Consider the following 17,906-nt stretch of genomic DNA (forward strand, 5'->3'; position numbering starts at 1 on the left):
TTTTTTTCTTTTTTTTTTTTTTTTTTTTTTTTTTTTTGAGACAGTCTTGCTCTGTCATCCAGGCTGGAGTGCAGTGGTGTGATCTCGGCTCACCACAGCCTCCGCCTCCAGGGTTCAAGTGACTCTCCTGCTCAGTCTCCAGAGTAGCTGGAGGCGTGTGCCACTGCACCTGGCTAATTTTTGTATTTTAGTAGAGACAGAGTTTTGCCATGTTGGCCAGACTGGCCACCTCTCTTTCTCTCTCTCTCTCTCTTTTTTTTTTTTTTTTTTTTGAGACGGAGTCTCCCTCTGTTACCCAAGCTGGAGTGAAGTGGTGCGACCTCAGCTCACCACAACCTCCCCCTCCCGGGTTCAAGTAATTCTCCTGCCTCAGTCTCCCAAGTAGCTGGGACTACAGGCACCGCCATCACGCCTGGCTAATTTTTGTATTTTAAGTAGAGATGGGGTTTCACCATGTTGGCTAGGCTGGTCTTGAACTCCTGACCTCGTGATCCACCCACCTCAGCCTCCCAAAGTGCTGGGATTACAGGTGTGAGCCACCGTGCCCGGCCTCACCTCCCTTTCTCTTATCAGCTGCCTCCGCTTGCTCTCCAAGAGCTCAAGATTCTAACATTTATTTATTTATTTAATTGATTGAGACAGGGTCTTGCTCTGTTGCCCAGGCTGGAGTGCAGTAGTGTGATCATAGTTCACTGCAGCCTTGACTTCCTGGGCTCAAGAGATCCTCCCCACCTCAGCTTCCCTATCACAGCCTCCCGAGTAGCTGGGACTACACACTCAGCTAATTTTTTAAATTTTTTGTGAAAACGTGGGTCTCACTATGTTGCATAAACTAGTCTCAGAACTGCTGGACTCAAGCAATCCTGCCACCTCGGCCTCCCAAAGTGCTGGGGTTACAGGCGTGAGCCACCAAACCCGGCCATCTAACTGCTAGATGTCCCTGGCCTCTTTGCCTCCCTTCCGGTCCCACTGCTGTGGCCTAAGGCAAACCCTCCTTTCTCACCTGGATTATCACAGCTGTTTCCAAGCTAGGCCTTCCAATCTATGCGCCAAACTGCAAACAAAGCAATCTTGCTAGTTGCTTACAATCCTTCCATTTCTGCGCACAAGCTTCAGGACAAAGCCTAAACTCCTTAACATGACTCAAGGCCCACTGTGACCTGCTCCTGCCAATCCCTCTCTGGCCACCACCTTGAGAGCACTTCGCTGGTGAGGTGCCAAGAATATGTCATGCATGTCCCCTACTTTCTCTGCTTTGAACATTTCCCCCATTTGTCTGCCAACCATGTTTCTAGATTCTACTCAAGCCTCACCTCCACCAGGAAGCCTCAGCTGACCTCCCCAGTTATGGGACTAACCCCTCTTTCAGGTTCCCACAGTACCCAATGCTCCCACAGTACCCAGTGCTCCCACAGCAGAGAGTACATTATGCTGTGCTGAAATCATCTATGGCCCCTACGTAGACTTCTGCCTGGTACATAGGAGGTGCTCAATAAACGTTTGTTCAAGGAAGAAACACAGGAATGAATGATTCTGTAGGAAGGCAGTGGGAAATGCACTATGCTGGGAGGCAGACAGTAGGCTCTCATCAACTTTGCCATTGGCTCCCCAGGGAACTGGGGTCAGCCACTTGACCTCTGGGCCTGCCCAGTTCCCCTTTCCTTTGATCCACTAACTCCTCATCTGTAGGGTCTTGGGGGATGTCTTTTGCCCTACACACACACGCGCGCACATACACACAGTCACTCATGTTGGACCTCAGCACTCCGGTAGTGGACTCAGGAATTTTAATCCTCCACGGCCACCTGTGCAAAAACAAGAACCAGGATGGGCGTGGTGGCTCATGCCTGTAATCCCAGCACTTTGGGAGGCTAAGGCAGGTGAATCACCTGAGGTCAGGAGTTCAAGACCAGCCAGGCCAACGTGGTGAAACCCTGTCTCCACTAAAAATACAAAAATTTGCTGGGCATGGTGGCACACGCCTGTAGTCCCAGCTACTTGGGAAGCTGAGGCAGGAGAATTGCTTGAACCTGGGAGGCGGAGGTTGCAGTGAACTGAGATTACGGCACTGCACTCCAGCCTCAGCGACGAGCGAAACTCCGTCTCAAAAAAATAAAAGGAAAAAGGAAAAAGAACCAGCAGGGAGGGGAAATAGTTTGAGGGTGCTGTGTGAGGCAGGACACAGGTGGTTGCAGTAACTGTCAGAAGTCCACATCCTGCCAGCTAGGGATGGCAGGAATGGGTACACTCATCTGCTGACTTTCAGTCGGGGACTGACAGAATCCCTGATTATCTCTGACCTGCCCCCACAAGTGGTCTGCCTCCCTGCCCCCAAAGCCGGTTAGCAGGAACGAGGGGGGCATTAGTGGAGCCAGAAGCTCAGCCCCTCCCTCTCCTGAGGTGTTGGGACACAGCGAGGCCACAAGAGCAGAAAAACAATCATGTGTATTTAAGACATTGCACCAACGGGTCTGGATCTCACCCACAAAGCAACACCAGCTTCCCATTGCCTCTGGCTCTACTTGTGGAGAGACAGATAAGTGAAGGGGCTCAGGGCCAGTGCAGAGCCAGGACTGCCCAAGCAGCTCCTGGCTTGGGCATAATACATCAGAGGGCCAAAATCAAAGGATCATCTTCCCTTTTGAGTCAAGGACTCAGGGCACAACTTATTCCTGCACCCACCCCTTCAATTCCCCCTGCATATCAGCAGCTCCCAGGTGCCTAGGCTGACGACTATGTGGCGAGGACAAAGAAGCAGGCTTGGGAGGCAGCCACAAAGGACAGGACAGTGGTTTTATATATGGCAAAATACTTCTCCTAGGGGAGTACAGACAAATATAGACAGACAGATGGGGGCACAGGACACCAGACAGGGAGGGGGAAAAGGTGGGCAGTGGTGTCTTCTAATCAGTAAGTGGAAGCTGCACCCCACCCCCAGGTGGAGGGTAGGACATTGGCACAGGAGGTGGTGAGACAGGCATGAGGTGCCCATCCCTGAGGCGGGCAGCCGGGCAGGGCCCAGTCCTTGTTGGCACAGTCGGCTCTCTCTGGCCCAGCTGGGATGCTGGGGAGGGGCAGGGCTGCTGGGCTACAGGGATTCCAAGGCAGAGGGATGCCCCAGGGGAGGGGGTCTCCTGGGGGAAGTGAACATGGGTAACAAACAGAATCACAAGAGGCAAATACAGAGCAGCAACAGCAGCAGCCAAGCCCCCCAGAGGAGATCCGAAGTCCCAAGGAAACCCCTGGGCACCAACCCATGGGTCCTCTCCCCTAGGGCCTCAGGGTGAGGGTGAAGGAGCAGTTTTTTGGTTTAAAATGAGGCGGACCAGAGTGTTCCATGGGCTCCACACCCAGGTGGCACAGGGATGGGGGGCTCAGATGCAGAGGGGCCCCCTCTTCTAATGGCAGCAGGCAAGGGATGTTGGAGGCCAAGCTCATTCCTGGGGTAGGCAAAGGCTGAGGTATGGAGGTGGGGGGTGGGGAGCAGCACCTCAGCTGCTCACTCTTCAAGGTTCTGGGCCCTGGACGTTGCCATGGCCACGGAGGGTAGAGGGTTTTGTATGCCTGCCAGCTTCCACCCAGAACCCTCCCCAGACAAGCTCCCCAGGGGGTGTCCATGCTGTAGCTTTCACCGACCAGAGGATGCTGCCAGGAAGCTGGGAGGAAGGGGCAGGCAGGGTGAGGGACCCTGGATCTGGGGTCTGGGGAAGAGAGCCCCATGGGAAAGAATCTGTGGCCTCCCTTTCCAGGAAAAGCGCCCAGCCCTTCCCCAGTACTGCAGCTTGGGAGAAGGAGAGCCATCCCACTTAGGACCGTCACTTAGGGCCCCGAATAGAAAGAGTTAAGGAAGTGCACCTTTTCTCTAGGAGGGCGGGGGAGGAAAGCCCCTTAAGATGGGAGAAAGGGGACACTTCAGAAAAGTGGGTATCCCCCATCCATCCGCAACAGGCAGGTAAAAACCGATAGCTGGGGCTTAAGGGCCTCCCGGGAGCTGGGATGATAACGCCGAAGAAACCCCAAGCTTTGCGCAAAGGCATCTGAAAGGAGGGAGACAGCGCCCCCTGGAGGCGAATACATGTTGGGTGTGAGCCCCTCGCTCCCTCCCCTCCCCTCCCCTGGGCTCAGAGCCCTTCCTCCCGCCCTGTGGCCCCTGCCTCTCAGCGGATGTAGACGCCTCGTCCCCAGCCCTCCAGCTCATTCTTGTTGCGCCCCAAAACTGGACCCCCACCCTCAGCGCAGTAGCGGGCCTTATTCCGGCCCCGGTTCCGGTTGTCGGTCAGCTCTTCCTCATAGTCTTCTTCCTCGTCCTCCCAGGATCCCTGTCGGGCTGGGGGGGTGCCGCCCCCTGCAGGGTCTCCAAGCCCTGGCCCCTCTGAGGGGTCAGTCTCCATGTCCACACATGAGTCTCCCAGCTCTGTGTAGGCAGAGTTTCGGCTGCCGGGGGTCTCGGCATCAAAAGTGTCTTGGCGGGACAGTGCCCGTAGTGTGCCTGCCCGGCCTGGTGGGTGGCTGCTGGGGTAAAGGCCTGGGGGCTGGCCCAGCTCCCCTGGGTACTCGTGCACGCTGGCGTGCTCCCCGGTGGCCCGTTCCAGCGGCTGGTCCCCGGAAGCAAGGTAGGGTCCCTGGTTAGCAGACGGAGAGCACACACCATGCAGATCAAGCAGGGGTGAGAAAAACACAACAAAGCAAGGCAAGTTAGTGACAGCATTAAGAGGTCCGGCCTGGATGAAGAGGGTGCTGGCTCTAGGGGAGGGGCCCCGGGGACAAATGGCTCTGGAGCCCCGCCAGAGGACAGACCTCAGGGCATTTGCTCCTCTCTCCAGACAGGGGGCACCCGACCTTCATGGCCGACAGCCGTGAGCCATGAGTCACCGCTTCCCCGGTGCAGGTCATTAATGCTATCTTGGGGTTAATCATCATTAACAGCTCAGTATTGCCACTCATTAGTGGTTGATTGGGTTAGTCATTGCCTTTGGTTTTCCAAATATATTAACGGGATTTCAGCTAAAACTTGCTGACCCTGGCTTCTTCGACCCACACCAGACCCCAATCTTAGGCTTCCAGAACCCCATGCTTCTCCCACCATTTCCTAGTCAGATGACACTGTTTCCAAGGCTGATGGGATTCCTCCCCTGCCCCCAACAAGGACTCAAAGCACCAAGCTGGGGAAGGCTGCTGGGTCTCCCCCTCCTAGTGAAGATGGAGAGGTGACCCAGTATCCTCATCACCAAATGTCACATGGAGGTGGGGCTCAAGAGAGGTTCCAGTCCCTCCCCTGCCATGTCAAGCTGTGTGACCCTGCGCAAACAGTTCCCCTCTCTGTGGCTTCATGTCTTGGTTGTAATGTGACGGGGGTTAGACCTGAGCAGCAGTTTCCAAACTGTAACCTAGAGATCTGGGGTGGGGTTGGGTGGGGACGGCACAGAAGTGCTTCACGGGTCCCCATGGAGGTGGAGGGAAGGCCATTCCCCTGGCTCCCTCAGGGCAAAGCAAGGATGTATTATCTACATCCTCAGCTTCCACATAAGATTCATTGAACAAATGGGCTCTGTTCTGAAAACAAATTTGAAAGCTAGTCTAGAATGATTTCATGGGTTTCTTCTGGCTCTTAGAACCTTACACTTAATGGTGTGGAATCAAGAGGTGGGCTGTGGCTCCCATGGGAGGAGGGCAAGGCAGGATGGGTCTCCCACGGGAGGGCCTTTCCTGGACTTTAACTGGGAGAATGGTGGAAAGTTCAGCATCAAGTCATAGAAGATGCCATATTCTGGGTCCTTCTTGAGGGGCCGTGTAGAGTCAGGGCTCTAGGAAGGGAGAGTCCAGGTTTAACGTAGGTTTCCCTGGCTCTGAGGGCCTCTGCTCTGTTGGGTCTAAAAAGGGTGTGGAGTCCAGCGAATTAGTTTATCAGTCTTCCTCGCATGTCCTTCCTAGCCCCTTGTCTTAAAAGCGCTCCCATCAGGCCTCATATCCAGCGGGCAGCAGATGCGGTCCTATGGCACCAGGCCCAGGAAGACAGCACCAGAAGCCCCAGACCCATCAAAAACCACAGACACCAGAAGCTGCCGCTCATCACGTTTTTTTACAAAATAAAGCTCTTCCCTTCCTCCTCCATGTTCCCTGCACTCCAGTTCCGACCCCAGAGCGGGAGGGAAGACAGGCAGGGCGCCCACTACATGGCATGTTCCTGCTCCTGGGGCACCGCGCTGTCCCGCTGCGAGGACTCCAGCCCGCCCCAGAAGCTGAGGTTTCTCCTGAGCGAGGTGAGCACCTGTACCTGGAGGTTGGAGACAGGGGCAGGGCTGGCAGCCAGGGCTGCGGTAGCCATGGTGCGGTTCAGCAGTGGATTGGGTGGCGTGCTGCTGGGCGGATGTGTGGCCTTCCAATAGGCTTCCAAGTACTCGGCCAGGTGCTCGCAGGCATCCTCCAATTGGTTCTCGTCCAGGATGATGTCAAACATTTCCTGTAAAGGTGGGGTTAGGGGGCAGGGCTGGGATGAGTGGGGCGTGGCCAAGGGGGTTGAGGGTGTGGCCTGGGTGCAGTGGGTAGAGCCAAGGGATTGAAGGACAAGGTTAAAAAGAGGCCTCTGGATGTGAAAGAAGGGAAGGAGGGCTCTCAGATCTACAGATTGGCAGAACTGCAAGAAGTTTTGGCACTCAGTCCAACTCCCTTATTCTAGAGATAAGGCAACCAAGGCTGGGAGACAGGACTTGACTCTCCACGGAGAAGGGTGCTTCTGGGGCTTGAACCCAGTCTTTGACTGACGGACCTGCGCTCTTCCCGGAAGACCAGTTTGCATCTACAGGCCTGACCCAGGTGTTCCTGGTCACTCTGTCTCTCATGTAGGCCAGAGGAAACCAGGGCAACCCAAATGTCGTCCCTCCATTCCCTTCCGCGGGATCTAGGCACTCACAGGGGGGCACTGTGCCAGCTTTTCCGAGGCCGCTATTTGGACGTTGAGGTGTTTGGACTGAGACTTTCCTCGGGACTTGATGAGCCTCTGAAGTACCTGGTTTGGGGAGGGAGAAAAGGAAGAGGAGCTAGAGGGACTCAGGCAATGCACCCAGTCAGAGAGGCGGGTCCTGGTTGGATCAGCATGGAGAGCCAGTGTCAGGGCCCTTGAATGCTCCATAACTCTCAGCCCTGGGCACCTCTGCAGAAATGACCTCAGCAGCCCTATGTCTAGGGCTCAGGCCCTCTCCTAGTCTCATACCAGACTTCCTTAGAGGCTATATGAAGGGTAGTGATTCTTCTTCCCAACTTCTCTAACCTTGTTTGTAGGCCTGCCCACCCTCCTTTTTTTATTTTTATTTTAGAGACTGGTTCTCGCTCTGTCACCCAGGCTGAAGTGCAGTGGTGTGATCATAGTTCACTATACCCTGGACTCAAGCAAGTCCTCAACCTAGCCTCCTGAGGAACTAGGGTTACAGGCACGTGCCACCATATCCCGCTAATTTTTTAAAATTTTTTTGTATATGTTGCCCAGGCTGGTCTCAAACTCCTGGCCTCAAGTGATCTGCCTGCCTCAGCCTCTCAAAGTGCTGGGATTATAGGCATGAGCCACCGAGCCCAGTCACACCCTCTATATTAACAACAGCAACAATAGTCTTCCTTTATGAGGCACTTGCTACATACCAGCATTGTTCTGTGCTTTTCACATGATCAATTTAGTCCTGATAACATTTCTGTTATCATTCTCATCTCAACAACAACAACCATAATTATAATAATGCAAAACCTGAAACTAATCATGAGGAACAATCACACAAACCCACACTGAGGGACAGACAGTCTACAAAATAGCTGTCCTGTACTCTGCCTAAATGTCAGTCTCTGGAAAATTCAAGAAAGGCTGAGGAACCCTTCCAGATTAAAGAAAACTAGGCCGGCCGGGCATGGTGGCTCACGCCTGTAATACCAGCACTTTGGGTGGCGGAGGTGGGCAGATCACGAGGTCAGGAGATCGAGACCATCCTGGCTAACATGGTGAAACCCCATCTCTACTAAAAATACAAAACATTAGCCGGGCGTGGTGGCGGGCGCCTGTAGTCCCAACTAGTCAAGAGGCTGAGGCAGGAGAATGGCATGAACCTGGGAGGCGGAGCTTGCAGTGAGCCTAGATCACACCACTGTACTCCAGCCTGGGCGATAGAGTGAGACGCTATCTCAAAAAAAGAAAAAGAAAACGAGACCGGGCGCTGTGGCTCACACCTGTAATCCCAGCACTTTGGGAGGCTGAGGCGGGTGGATCACCTGAGGCCAGGAGTTCAAGATCAGCCTGGCCAACATGGTGAAACCCTGTCTTTATTAAAAAATAATAATACAAAAATTAGCTTGGCGTGGTGGCATATGCCTGTAGTCCCAGCTACTCTGGAGGCTGAGGCATGAAAATCACTTGACCTCAGGAGGCAGAGGTTTAGATGAGCCGAGATCGTGCCACTGCACTCTAGCCTGGGCAACAGAGCAAGACTCTGTCTAAAAAAAAAACAGGCAACACGTGATCCTGGGTTGGTTCCTGGATTGGGGGAAATGTTGCCATGAGGGGCATTCTATGCCGCGCACAGTGGCTCACGCCTGTAATCCCAGCACTTTGGGAGGCAGAAGCGGATGGATCACCTGAGGTCAGGAGTTCGAGACCAGCCAGGCCAACATGGCAAAACCCCGTCTCTACTAAAAATACAAAAATTAGTTGGGTATGGTGGCAGGTGCCTGTAATCCCAGCTACTCAGGAGGCTGAAGCAGAATTGCTTGAACTAGGGAGGCAGAGGTTGCAGTGAGCCAAGATTGCATCACTGCACTCCAGCCTGGGCAGCCAGAGTGAGACCCTATCTCAAAAAAAAAAAAAAAAAACTAATACGGGCTGTATTTTAGAAACAATTCTTGAATTTTACAATTGCATCATGGTTGTGTAAGATACTGATGTTGTTCTCAAGAAACACAATATAGGCCAGGCATGGTGGCTCACGCCTGTAATCCCAGCACTTTGGGAGGCTGAGGCGGGTGGATCACTTGAGGTCAGGAGTTTGAGACCAGCCTGGCCAACATGGTGAAACTCTGTCTCAACTGAAAATACAAAAATTAGCCAGGCGTGGTGGTGGGTGCCTGTAATCCCAGCTGCTTGAGAGGCTGAGGCAGGAGAATCACTTGAACCTGGGAGGCGGAGATTGTAGTAAGCCAAGATCACACCACTGCTCTCCAGCCTGGGTGGCAGAGCGAGACTTTGTTCCAAAAAAAAAAAAGAGAGAGAGATGAAAGTAAATTTTTCAAAATTAGTGAATCTGAAAAAAATTAGACTGTACACTTAATTTATTTTTTATTTTTTAATAGAGACAGGGTCTTGCCATGTTGCCCAGGCTGGTCTCCAACTCCCGAGCTCAAGTGATCCACCTGCCTCAGCCTCCGAAAGTGCTGGGATTACAGGTATGAGCCACCAAGCCCGGCTTATAGACTTTAAATGGCTGAATTTAATGGTATGGGAATTCTACCTCAATAAAGCTGTTAAAAAATTAGTGAATCTTGGTGAAGAACATTCAAAACATAAGATTTTTTTGGATGCTATTCTTGCCACACTTCTGTAAATCTGAAATTATTTGAAAATAAAAATCTTTTTACAAAATGGAACAGATATAGTTCTGGGATACCAATAATATTTATTTATTTATTTATTTATAAGACAGAGTCTTGCTCTGTCACCCAGGCTAGACTGCACTGGTGCGATCTCGGCTCACTCCAACCTCTGCCTCCTGGGTTCAAGCAATTCTTGTGCCTCAGCCTCCTGAGTAGCTGGAATTACAGGCGCCCACCACCGTGCCCAGCTAATTTTTTGAGTTTTAGTAGAGGCAGGGTTTCACCATGTTGCCCAGGCTGGTCTTGAACTCTATAGCTCAGGCAATCCACCGGCCTCGGTCTCCCAAGGTGCTGAGATTACAGGCGTGAGCCATCGTGCCTGGCCCAATACCAAGCATTTTTCATGATTAACTCATTTATTTAATCTTCACAAACCCAGTATGCCTATGCTGCAGATGAGGAAACCAAGGCATAGAGATGTTTGGCCACTTGCCAAAGGAACACAGCACCAGTAAGTGACAGCCCTGGAGTAGAAGTCCAGGCTGCCTGGTTCCAGAGTCCCTCCTCTTAACCTCAGTGGGGGAAATGGAAGCACTGGTTACTTTCTAGTTCAGTGTTTTTGCATCCATTATCTCATTTGGTCCTTTCAACTCCCCTCAGGAAGTACTTAAATCCCATCATCCCCTTTATCTCATTAGAAACATAGGACTTAGAAAGGTTAAGTCGGCTGGGTGCAGTGGCTCACACCTGTAATCCCAGCACTTAGGGAGGCTGAGGCAGGAGAATCACTAGGTCAGGAGTTTGAGACCAGCCTGGCCAACATGGTGAAAACCTGTTTCTACTAAAAATACAAAAATTAGCCAGGTATGGCCGGGACCAGTGGCTCACACCTGTAATCCTAGCACTTTGGGAGGCCGAGGACAGCGGATCACGAGGTCAGGAGTTCAAGACCAACCTGACCAACATGGTGAAACCCCGTCTCTACCAAAAATACAAAAATTAGCCGGGTGTGGTGGCGTGCGCCTGTAGTCCCAGTTACTCAGGAGGCTGAGGCAGGCGAATTACTTGAGGCGGAGGTTGCAGTGAGCAACATTGCACCACTGCACTCCAGCCTGAGTCACAGAGCGAGACTCTGTCTCAAAAAAAAAAAAAAAAAAAAAAAAAAAGCCAGGTGTGGTGGTGTGTGCCCATAATCCTAACCCCAGCTACTCAGGAGACTGAGGCACAAGAATTGCTTGAACCTGGGAGGCGGAGGCTGTAGTGAGTGAGATCGCACCACTGCACTCCAGCCTGGGTGACAGAGCAAGACTCTGTCTCAAAAAAAGAAAAAAAAAAAGTTAAGTAACTGGTCCAGGGAGCTCAGCTCATGGGATGATAATGGTTACTACTACCGGCTGCCCTCATAAATCAGAGAGTAGGCCAGTCGCGGTGGCTCATGCCTGTAATCCCAGCACTTTGGGAGGCCAAGGTGGGCAGATCACGAACGAGGTCAGGAGATTGAGACCATCCTGGCTAACACGGTGAAACCCCATCTCTTATAAAATTACAAAAATTAGCCAGGCCATGGTGGCAGGTGCCTGCTAGTCCTAGCTACTCGGGAGGCTGAGGCAGGAGAATGGCCTGAACCCAGGGGGAAGGCGGAGCTCGCAGTGAGCCGGGGAGATTGTGCCACTGCTCCAGGGCTGGCGCGGACAGGCGAGACTCCATCTCAAATAAATAAATTAAATAAATAAAATAGGCTGGGCGCCAGTGCTCAAGCCTGCTTAATCCCAGCACTTTGGGAGGCCCGAGAGCGGGCGGATGCGAGGTCAGGCAATCGAGATCATCCTGGCCTAACACCGGCTGAAACCCGTCTCTACTAAAATACAAAAAAAACTAGCCGTGGCGAGGGGACGGGCACCTGAGTCCCAGTACTCGGAGGCTGAGGCAGGAGAATGGGCCGCTAAAAACCTGGGAGGTGGGCCTTTGCAGTGAGCTGAGATCTGCGCCCACTGCACTCCAGGCCTGGGCGACAGAGCGAGACTCCGTCTCACCAAAATAAAATAAAATAAAAAAATAAAATACAAAAGTTAGCCGGGTGTGGTTGCAGGCGCCTGTAGTCCCAGCTACTCAGGAGGCTGAGGCAGGAGAATGGCGTGAACCCAGGAGGTGGAGCTTGCAGTGAGCCGAGATCGCGCCACTGCACTCCAGTCTGGGTGACAAGCGAGACTCCGTCTCAAAAAAAAAAAATACATAAATCAGAGAGTATACTGAGCTGCTTACACCATTCCTCTCAACAATAACGCGAGAGGGATTATAACCCCACTTTATAGGTGAAGAAGTAGAGAATCAGAGGCTAAATAATTCCCCCAAGTTTCCAAGTTCAATAAGAAAAACCAACAGTACCAATAAATCAATACGTAAATCAATCAGAGCTAGAATTTCAAGCCCATGCTGTCTTCTAACTTCAAATCCTTCACCTCAACTCTTCCTCCATGTTTCTCAGATCCCCACTGGCATCTAGAAGGGAAAGTTAATGGTGCTGCAATACAAGGAAAAAGTAAGGCGGCCTTCCTGCAGATTCCCCCTCTATCAAAGTCCAAATGAGGACACTGCAGCAAAAAGGGTTGATATCGAGAGAGTAAAGCAACTGGGCAACACAGCTAGATCCTGTCTCTAAAAAATACAAATATTAGCTAGGCATGGTAGTGGACACCTACCCACTAGTCCCAGCTACTTGGGAGACTGAGGTGGGAGGATCGCTTTAGCCCAGGAGGTAGAGGCTGCAGTGAACCATGATCGCACCACTGCATTCCAGCCTGGGTGACAGAGCAAGACCCTGACTTTAAAAAAAAAAAAAGAAGAAGAAGAAAAGAAAGACCTCCCAACTGCCAAGTAGCTGGTGGCACTGGAACAGAAAGCACAGAATTCTTTCAGTCCAAGGGTGGGAGGTCAATCAGAGTGGAGACAGGGGACTGGTCTGCATGACCCTAATAATAGTAAATAATAGCTAACGTGTTATATCAGACCATTTGCTAAGTGCTATACATTTATATGAGGTTGAAACACTTGACACTACCATGGAGCTTTACAGAGAAGGAAACTAAGACTCGGGTAGATTAAGTCACACAATTAGTAAGCCATGGAGCTGGGATTTAAACCCAAGCAGCCCGACTCCAGAGCGCTCCTTTTAAACCATGCTGTCCCGGCCAGGGTCAGGCTCCTGCACCCACCTTGGGAGAGGTGATCTTGATGTAAACAATGATGGGGCCAGCGAGGTCTTGGACAGCTGGGCGGGGTGGTTGATGGTGTCAGCATCCAGAGCAACCAACTGAAGGGTCCGGGCCAGCTCGAAGATTCGCTCGATTTCACTCTGCACCTCAGCTGGGGCACGGAGTCATGTGGATGGGGAATGTCAGGTGGCCTCCCAGGAGGTACTAGGTAGAGGGAACGCTTCTGGAGATTTCCCTGCCCACTAACTCCCACCCCTCCCACGTCCAGCCCAGAAAGGGTGAGTAAAGACAGCAGGGGTGGGCTCACCCAAGCTGGAGCGTGTGTTGGAGCGCTCAATGATGATGTGTTTGCTGGGGTTGTTGAGAACTGAGCGCTTAGCCAGAGAAATGTCTGCCGTCACACGAGTGATGGAGATCCTGGGGAATGGGGCAAGAGGGGAGTCAGGGATCAGGGTGGGCTGGAATGCCCTGCCCACTCCCCAGTTCCAGGCCCGCCTTCTGTTCCTCAGTCCCAGGATTGTGATTCGAGACATCCTGCCCATCCCCAGCAGCAGAGAGCAATGGCAGGTGCGAGGAGCAGCTCCCAGGGTCTTACCTGCCATCAAACCGATGCTTCAAGAAGTCAAATAAAGCTTTCTGCATCATGTCTGTAACCTGGGGTGGGGTTTGTGGGGAGGGAGGGAGGAGAAGGCAGGCATTTAAAGCCACTCAGACTCTGAGCAGTTGGGTATTTGTACCCTCACGTTCCACTTTCTTCTGAACAGGACTTTATGGCGGGCGGGGTCTGGGTCTGAGGGGTCTCCACTGGGGTCTCTGGTTCCAAAGGTCCCTGTAAGTGCCATCTCTGGGAGGACTCTTCTGGGGGTTTCTTGGGGGGACGGGGCTCCTCTGTGTGGGTCTTCCTGTGGGTTAGGCCCCCTGGGGGTTCTCTCTGAAGGTCTGTAGCCCTCCAGGGAAGATGCCTTGGGATTTGGGCCCTTCTAGGGGATCTCTCTGGGGTCTGAAGATCTTTCTAAGGCCCCTCTGCGTCCACTCCCCTCTAGGGACTCCTACCTCGTAGCCCTTGAGCGACGGTCCCACCAGGATGATGGGCCTCATGGAAGGCACCACGTCATAGGGGGGCACATGCTCTGCCTGGGGGGCAAGCAGGGAGGGGAAACCCCAAAGTGGAGATGATATTAGATCCTCTCCTCCAGATGCCAGGCTCCCCCATGCAGCCTTCCCCCACCCTGTCCCAGAGCCCAGATGTGGGGATCAGGGTGGGGATGGGGAGGGATGGCCAGGGAGAACCAGGAAAGGTGGGGGAAATGGGGGGCAGATGTGGGAATGGGTGTTAGAAGGTCCCCCTAGCTCATCCCAGGGAGTGGGGAGGAGGACACAGAAAGCTGTGATACTCACCGACTTCTGCTTCTGTTTGGCTGGGTCCAGAGATTGCCAAGAGAGGGAAGGGGGAGGAGAGAGGGAAGGGGACCCAGGCAGGGGCAGAGGGCAAGGCAAGAGCCAGGACAAGAGAGGGAGGGAGAGCCGGGCAGACGAGGAGAGATAACAGGGCATGCGTGTTAGTGACAGACAGAGCCAGAGATGGGGAATGGGACCCCACGCCAAGGGGGAGCCAGAGGTGGCCCTGGATCAGGGTTGGGAGCAGGACTGACAGTCCAGTGGATGTGGGAATATTCAGACATATCCTATCCTCTTCTGGGTCTTGGAAAAGAGCTGGTGAGGTTGACAGCCCCTACCTTGGTGCCCACCTCCTGCCCCGAGTGCATGCCAACCTGCCCATTTTAAGGGTTCCCTTAACTGTCTTGCTTTGCAGTCAGCAGTCCCCCCCATCCACTATGTGCCCACCCAGTCAAAAAAGGGCAAAGAAGGAATGCCATCCCATGCCCTGCTTCACATGCCAGGATAGATACCAACACCGGAGCAGGCCCCTAGGAGTGAGGGGAGAGGTCACGGTTCATGACCACCAAACCCTGCTGTCCCAGGTGTGGGGGCAACCTTCCAGGGGCAAGATCTCCTTCCTGGAGATCGGGCCAGGGCGGAGTTGTGTGCGGAGGGGGATGTACCCATGCTACCCTTCCCTCCACCTCAGCAGGAAGCCCTGATGCCCACAGAACAGACCACATCTGAATCCATTACAGCCCCCTTTCCTCCACCAAAGTACTGGCCCTGACTCCCCCACCTTTTGCAAGAACACAGTGAGAATTACCTTCTTAAAGAAGGGGATGCGTTTGCCATGGGGTGGCGGGGTGGTGACACTGCTAACACTAGTCTTGGCAGAGCCACTCTGCTCACCAAGCTCGGCCTCTTCCTCCTCTAACTCTAGGGGGTCTGGTTCAAAGGCTAAGTTAGTCATTTCATTACCTGGACCGGAGAGTCAGGAGAGAGGGAGGAGGGAGGCGAGGTGGGGAGAAGGAGTGAGATGACCGTGGAGACACAAGTACAGAACGCAGGGATGGGGATGGGGAAAAAAGAAAGAAGAAGAGGTGAATGGAACAGGGCTGGGAGAAATGAATGGGGACGGGGCAGGGGAATCAGGCAGAGAGATGGAGCTACCAAAGAAAGGGGAGAGGAGAGACATGACAGGCCCAGCTTGAGGGGTACCCTACTCTTCATGGAGGGGGAACCATTGCATGTGCTTGGGGGACTCAGGATTGGGGTGTTTCCTACTGCAGGGAAAGGAGGAGTCAGGGAGTTGGGAGACCACCCCACCCAGGAGCTCCTCCCCAACCCCCTGCATGGCGATGGTTCTTACCACTGGCAGGGGGTGTGGGGCGGCGGGTGCCAGTCACCACATCTCCCAGACTGGAACTGGAGTTATCGCCTGATTTGCTGTGTGGGCAAAGGCAAACCGAGCTTGTGAGCAAAGAGGTGGGTGTGGGGGGATCTCATCCTCTCACATGGGGCACCCCTGGAGGTGCTCCAGCCCCACTGGTGATGCTACAGGCAGCTCTGTGCCCTCAGGGCCAGGGGCAACCACTGAGGCCTAGTCCAGGCTGTATGGCCTCTCCTGGGGTTGGCAGCACCCCCTTCCCCTGCCCCACCCAGACACCTGGAGCTGAGGCGGTTCTGGCGCAGCTTCTGTTCCTGCAGCAGGCGAAGGCTGTCCAGTTTGACGGGGCTGGGAATGAAGCCAACCTCACAGCCCTCCTTCACCAGCCGCCCAATCCACCAGTCATTATTGTATTTCTGCAAAGAACATGGCAGGTAGATGGAAAGAGCAAGAGGGAACCTGCAGGGGCAAGCTAGCAGTCACTCTCCAGGGGAAACGGCCAGACTCGCCTCCCTGCCCAGGGGTGGCACCCTCAAAGATCCCCAGCCCCGGCTCCAGCCTCTGAATGGAGCTGCCAATTCTCAGGACAACTCCAGGACCAGTATGCTTTCTGGCCATGGACCACCCTGCCACCAGCCCCGTGCAATTCTGAGAGTCCTTCTTCTCCCCATGTGTCCACCCTACTCTAGAAAGGCCACTTGAGTAAATGCAGATACCTGCATGTCCCTGGCACACCGCCACACCAGTTCGGGCCCCCTGACAAACCCAACAACCTTCTGACCTAAGCTTTACCACCCCATTTTTCCAGTAGAAAATTAAGAGGCTCAGAGAGGTGGAGAGGTTTGTCTAAGGTCACACAGCAGATTCAGCCCGGCTCTGCTTGGCTCAGAAGTCTTTTGTCCACTAGCACTCTGGCTGCCTGTCTCCTGGCACCCACTCCCTTGCTCTCCCTCCAGATACTCACCTCCTTGATGTGCAGGAAGTCTTTGGGCTCAAAGGTAATGGCCACTCCCTGCACAGGCACCTCATCCCCCGGAGACGGATTATAGCCCACATTTGTCCGCACGGCAAACGCCACTGGCTTGGTCTAGAGGAGGCACACAGGGGAAAATGGCAACTAGAGGGTAAACCACAATGTAATGTACAACTTCCTGACAAGGGTGGTGGTTACCTGGATGTCTGCATTGTAACTGTTCATTGAAATGTAGGCCGGGCGCGGTGGCTCAAGCCTGTAATCCCAGCACTTCGGGAGGCCGAGACGGGCAGATCACGAGGTCAGGAGATCGAGACCATCCTGGCTAACACTGTGAAACCCCGTCTCTACTAAAAAATACAAAAAACTAGCCAGGCGAGGTGGCGGGCACCTGTAGTCCCAGCTACTCGGGAGGCTGAGGCAGGAGAATGGCGTGAACCCGGGAGGCGGAGCTTGCAGTGAGCTGAGATCAGGCCACTGCACTCCAGCCCCGGCGACAGAGTGAGACTCCGTCTCAAAAAAAAAAAAAGAAATGTATATGGACACGGGCAGGGTGTGGTGGCTCACACCCGTATTCCCAGCATACAGTAGGTGGATCATCTGACATCAGGAGTCCGAGACCAGCCTGAACAACATGGTGAAACCCCGTCTCTACTAAAAATACAAAATTAGCCAGGCGTGGTGGTGGGTGCCTATAATCCCAGCTACTCAGGAGGCTGAGGCAGGAGAATTGTTTGAACCTGGAAGGCAGAGGTTGCAGTGAGCCAAGGTCGTGTCACTGCACTCCAGCCTGGACGACAGGGCAAGACTCCATTTCAAAACAACAACAAAATGTATACTGACACTTTGGGAGGCCTAAGCAGGTGGATCACTTGAGACCAGGAGTTTGAGACCAGCCTGGTCACATGGTGAAACTCTGTGTCTACTAAAAATACAAAAAAATTAGCTGGGCGTGGTGGCATACACCTGTAATCCCAGTTACTCAGGAGGCTGAGGCATAAGAATCATTTGAACTCAGGAGGCAGAAGTTGCAGTGAGCGAGATGGCACCACTGCACTCTAGCCTGGGCGACAGAGCAAGACTCTGTCTGAAAAAAAAAAAAAAAGGCTGGGCACAGTGGCTCACGCCTGTAATCCTAGCATTCTGAGAGGCAGAGGCAGGTGGATCATGAGGTCAGGAGTTCAAGGGCAGCCTGGCCAACATGGTAAAACCCCGTTGCTACTAAAATACAAAATTAGCTGGGTGCAGTGGCAGATGCCTGTAATCCCAGCTACTTGGGAGGCTGAGGCAGGAGAATTACTTGAACTCGGGCAGCAGAGGTTGCAGTGGGCCAAGATCATGCCACTACACTTCAGACTGGATGACAGAGTGAGACTCCGTCAAAAAA

At 53.3% G+C, this 17,906-nt stretch overlaps 1 protein-coding gene across 1 annotated transcript in view; it reads right to left on the bottom strand.

The window, feature by feature from the left end:
- Positions 1-2,774: 2,774 nt before the first annotated feature.
- CACNB1 (calcium voltage-gated channel auxiliary subunit beta 1) overlaps positions 2,775-17,906 on the bottom strand; it is a 25,536-nt gene continuing 10,404 nt past the window's right edge. The window contains 12 exon segments of the mRNA XM_017879017.1: positions 2,775-4,622; positions 6,275-6,460; positions 6,911-7,006; positions 12,777-12,814; positions 12,817-12,927; positions 13,084-13,193; positions 13,372-13,430; positions 13,830-13,910; positions 14,175-14,194; positions 15,529-15,605; positions 15,826-15,962; positions 16,511-16,633. Of these exon segments, the coding sequence (XP_017734506.1) occupies positions 4,158-4,622; positions 6,275-6,460; positions 6,911-7,006; positions 12,777-12,814; positions 12,817-12,927; positions 13,084-13,193; positions 13,372-13,430; positions 13,830-13,910; positions 14,175-14,194; positions 15,529-15,605; positions 15,826-15,962; positions 16,511-16,633 (1,503 nt within the window). The 3' untranslated portion in view covers positions 2,775-4,157.

The sequence above is a fragment of the Rhinopithecus bieti genome, unplaced genomic scaffold (genome assembly GCF_001698545.2).
Source record: "Rhinopithecus bieti isolate Rb0 unplaced genomic scaffold, ASM169854v2 scaffold_10685, whole genome shotgun sequence".
NCBI classification, from domain to species: domain Eukaryota; kingdom Metazoa; phylum Chordata; class Mammalia; order Primates; family Cercopithecidae; genus Rhinopithecus; species Rhinopithecus bieti.